General features: G+C 42.5%; 1 protein-coding gene across 1 annotated transcript in view; it reads right to left on the bottom strand.

The window, feature by feature from the left end:
* Positions 1–4,359, bottom strand: part of ANGPTL4 (angiopoietin like 4) — an 11,806-nt gene continuing 7,447 nt past the window's right edge. The window contains exons 5-7 of the mRNA XM_044672732.1: positions 3,540–3,635; positions 2,931–3,206; positions 1–898 (exon numbers count right to left, since the gene is read on the bottom strand). Coding sequence (XP_044528667.1) covers positions 720–898; positions 2,931–3,206; positions 3,540–3,635 — 551 coding nt within the window. The 3' untranslated portion in view covers positions 1–719. The remainder of the gene's footprint in view (positions 899–2,930; positions 3,207–3,539; positions 3,636–4,359) is intronic.

Below are 4,359 nucleotides of genomic sequence, written 5' to 3'. Positions count from 1 at the left end.
TTCAAAGATTCTTTCAATCCTTTTATTACAAACATTCCTGAGGAGGCCTGGTAATCCCAGCCAGACCCCCACAACCCAACAGATACTAAATCTTTTTACAAGGCAGTTATTTACAAATTACCCTGACCCCTCAGTAGGCCCCAAGGCTGGGCTTTGAATTAGAGACACACTGAGGTCACCAAACTAGATCACTCAGTTCTTGGTCCCATTATTTCAGTCCAGTCAATATGACTGAAGACAGCTGGGCAAGACTCCTTATTAAGAAGTCAGCCATGAGCCCAAAATTTGGGCTTCCTACTAGTCCCCAGGGTCAGGCAACCCAGCCCCTCCCTTTCAATTGTGCATAAAAGTTCTCAGTGTAACAGGGTATTTGTGCTGAGGAAAAGCCCTCGCCCACTAGCACCATTGGTACCATATGTTTACCCTTAAGAGGGTAATAGATTAAAGAAGGGGAAGAAAGGAGTAAACTGTCTCTTCAAGAGGGAAGGGCTAGTTCCAAGGCTGGGTCTAGATCCTCTCTTATTCCTCTCTCAGCGAAGCACCTTTAGCAGTACTGACCCTGACCCAAGTATATGTCCAGGGAGTCTGTTAAGTGCCACCATGACTGTATGTTGGGAAAGGGTTGGACAAGAGAGTTCTCTTTTTGCATTTATGTTGAGTCTTTGGCCCACTGGGCTCTGGCTCCTTTCTGTTAGCCCTGCAGAGCTCTCAGAATGAGACTAGGAGGTGGCAGCTTCTGTGGGCTGGATTAGCATGGTGGTGGCCTGTAGAGGGTAGTAGCGTCCCCGCCAAGTCTTCCAGAAGATGCCCTGTTTCCTCTGGTGCCTTTGCCGGGGGAGGGAGTGAAAATACTTTCCATTGAGATTGGAATGGCCGCAGGTACTAAACCACCAGCCCCCTGAAAAATAAAAATAAAAACAGAAGAGCAAGGTCAAGGATTGTATGGGGAGAATGGAAATACAAGGGCATGGGCCTGCTGTGGAGGCCTTAAACTAGGTAAAAGGCTGTGGGTTTAGAGTTAAAGCTCATGTAGGAATCATGGTTTAATGGGAAAAAAATATATTCACTTAAAACGGACTAGACAGAAAGTCAAGAGCCTTGAGTTCTAATTCCTTTTCTTTGTGTGACATTGGGGTTCTCTCTCTGGTCCTCAGTTTCATCATCTGAAAATGAGTAGAAAAGTAAAAAGAAGTCCTCCAACTCCAGATCTAGCACTACATTCAAATCCTGGTTCTGCTTCTTATTACCTGTATGGCCTTGGGGAAAGTCCCCTAACCTCTCTGAGTCTGTTTCTTCATCTGTAAAATGGTGGGGACTGGTGTAGATGATAGGTTTAGAGCTACAAGGATCATCTAGTTTGACCTCTTCATTTTACAGATAGGAAATGAAAGCCTAACTTTGTACATAAAGTAAGAGATAGCCAAGATTTGGACTCGGTCCTCTGACTTCAGATCCAATACTGTTTCCACTATCCATATCACAGTGACCACCAAACTCTTTTCCAATGTTAATGATCAATGGCCAACCTTTGTGGCATATTAGAAATGGTCCTGGATTCAGAGTCTGATAGCTGAGGCTCAAACCCTAGCTATGCTACTTATTAGCTGTGTGATCTTGGGCAAATCACCTAACTTCTCTTGGTTTTAGTTTCCCCACCTGTAAAATTAGGGGTGGGACTAGAAGACCTTCAAAGCCCCTTCTAATTCTAAATCCATGATCTTAGGAAAAAGAGGATGTAGGGTCAGCTATCTGTAGGTTGAAAATTGCTTTTTCAGTTATAAACCTAAGTTGACTTGATTTCATTATTGATTAAATTATTGCAGTTAAGAGAGTACAGAACTTGGAGTTAGGAAAACTTGAGTTCAACTTTAGCCCCAGCCATTATTAGCTATGTGATTCGGGGCAAGTCACTTAAATTCTGTTTCCCTCACTTTCTTCATTTGTAAAATGGGGATTAAAACAACACTTTCTAGGGTTGTGTGAAGATGAAATGGGATATTTGTAAAGTTCTTTGCAAACCTTAAAGTGCTATATAACTCCTCGTTAACATCATCATCATCATCATCATCATCATCATCATTTTTAGGGAGTTACTGTATATATGAACAGGAGTTGGAGGAGGAGATAGGGAATTCTTTTTTTGTGTCTCCCCTGCCTACCAATTCAAGTTGACGTATGTATTAGTGTTTACCCACTCTCGTATCACCTCCCCACTCCCAAAAACACACACAAGAGTTTGAGGTTGAAACTAGAATTTGATTACAGATTTACAGATGGGTGATTAGAGATAGGTTTGAAGCTACTTAGGGGTTATTAACTTACTTATAGTTGGGGGCTGAGTATGGTTTCAGAGCTTTCAGAAAAAAGGTCATAGAACTAGGTAGAAAATTTTGTTTTTAAGGTTAGAGTAGGATTTTGGCTGAAGTTTAAGAGTTGCTATTAGAATTGGGATTGAAATTCAGGATAAAGTGTGAAGCTCAGTATGGGTCATATTTAGGATATAGATAAGAGTTAGGGATTTGTGGATAGGACAAAGGATGGGGCCATTAATTCAAACATTGACTGAGTTCCTACTATATATAAAATCCTGCTTTAGACACTGTCTTTGAGAACCAGGGATGAATATTATTATTATTATTATTTTTTTAACCCTTAACTTCTGTGTATTGGCTCCTTGGTGGAAGAGTGGTAAGGGTGGGCAATGGGGGTCAAGTGACTTGCCAAGGGTCACACAGCTGGGAAGTGGCTGAGGCCAGGTTTGAACCTAGGACCTCCCGTCTCTAGGCCTGGCTCTCACTCCACTGAGCTACCCAGCTGCCCCCCAGGGATGAATATTATTAAAAGATTTTGAGGCTTGGTTTAGAAAATAGGCATGGCGTGAGGGAGAGAACTGACTGAAACTAAGGTTAGTTTGGAGATTTTCCACTTACCAGAGAGATTCTTGGCACAGTTCATGTCTGTCCTGAGGTCATGATCTCGGTCCCAAGTAGAGAAGGGTAAAGATAGTCCATCCTCTGTGGCTGGACCTAGCTCCCCAGCAACTGGGCCTGTGAGCTTCAGGCTGTACGCTGTGTCCTCTCCTCCCAAATGGAAGGGGATCTGGACTGATTGAGCATTGCCTTCCCAATCTAGTAGCTGTACGGCAAGACGACTCCCTCGGTCTCCAGTAATATGATGTACTTTCTCCAGACCCAGCCAAAATTCCCCTGAATTCAGAAACAACCACTTAGCATGGGGACAAGTATCAGAGAATGCACATAGGCAGGTACAGTTAGCTCCCTGGCTCCAAAGAATGCATACAGGCAGGTATAAGTCCCTTCTTGACTTTATAAGGCACAGAATGTGTGGAGATAAGGTAGAGAAATGTGTAGGAAAAGGAAAAAAACACCAAGAAACTTCTTGGATCCTTTGCCAAAAAAGGCCTAGCCTACCCTTCTTGGCCTTAGAGACCTCCCTATTCCCTCTCTACCTATTTCCCCATACTCCCAATTGGTGGTTTATTCTCTTTGGCCTTAGTTTTGCCCCTTAGAAATACATACCATTAGGATCTCCAAAGCCTGACTTGTAGGCCTCCCAGGGCTGGTGAAAATCCACTGAACCATTCAGGCGTCTCTGGATCACTGTCCAACCACCCTCTGCCAAAAAAAAAGTCTTATTAGTAGGATTCACCCACATTTAACAAAGAACAGAAACACCATAGCCCAGGGAACCCAAAATTTCCCAAAGGCCTCTATCATAAGTCATAGATCATAGGGTGTTGGGAAGAACTTTAGAGACTAGGTTTAAAATAAAGCCAAGACCAAAGAGAGAATAAATCCAACCTCCAAGTCTAGGATCTTTTCTACTATACACCAAGTTTCAGTTTGTAGTTTATAGCTTTCAAGACATTACATTCTGCTGTCAAGGTGATTTTCCTTAAATACACATCAAACTCCTAAGTTCCAGGGATTCCCTATTACCTCTCAGACCAAATAAAAACTCTGATATCTGGCATAGCTCTCTAATCCCAACCTGGTCCCTTCCTATCTTTCCAGACTTCTTACACATTACTCTCTATCTCACATTCTACAATCTAGCCATATTTACCATTCCTTACACATAATACTTCCTCTCCTGGCTCAGTGCCTTTGCACTGGTGCTATCCTATTTCTGAAATCCTCTCCCACTTCACCTCTGACTCTTAGAATCCCTGGCTTCTTAGACTACTTATTTTTGACAGGTGACAGATTCAAGGTACACAACTGGACACAGCCAATGTAGGAATTTGCTTTGCTGGACTAGGAATCTTTCTTTCTTTCTTTCTTTCTTTCTTTCTTTCTTTCTTTCTTTCTTTCTTTCTCTCTCTCTCTCTCTTTTCTT

The sequence above is a fragment of the Gracilinanus agilis genome, chromosome 1 (genome assembly GCF_016433145.1).
Source record: "Gracilinanus agilis isolate LMUSP501 chromosome 1, AgileGrace, whole genome shotgun sequence".
NCBI classification, from domain to species: domain Eukaryota; kingdom Metazoa; phylum Chordata; class Mammalia; order Didelphimorphia; family Didelphidae; genus Gracilinanus; species Gracilinanus agilis.
The sequence above is the reverse complement of the archived record's forward strand: the minus strand, read 5'-3'. Positions and strand labels throughout refer to the sequence as shown.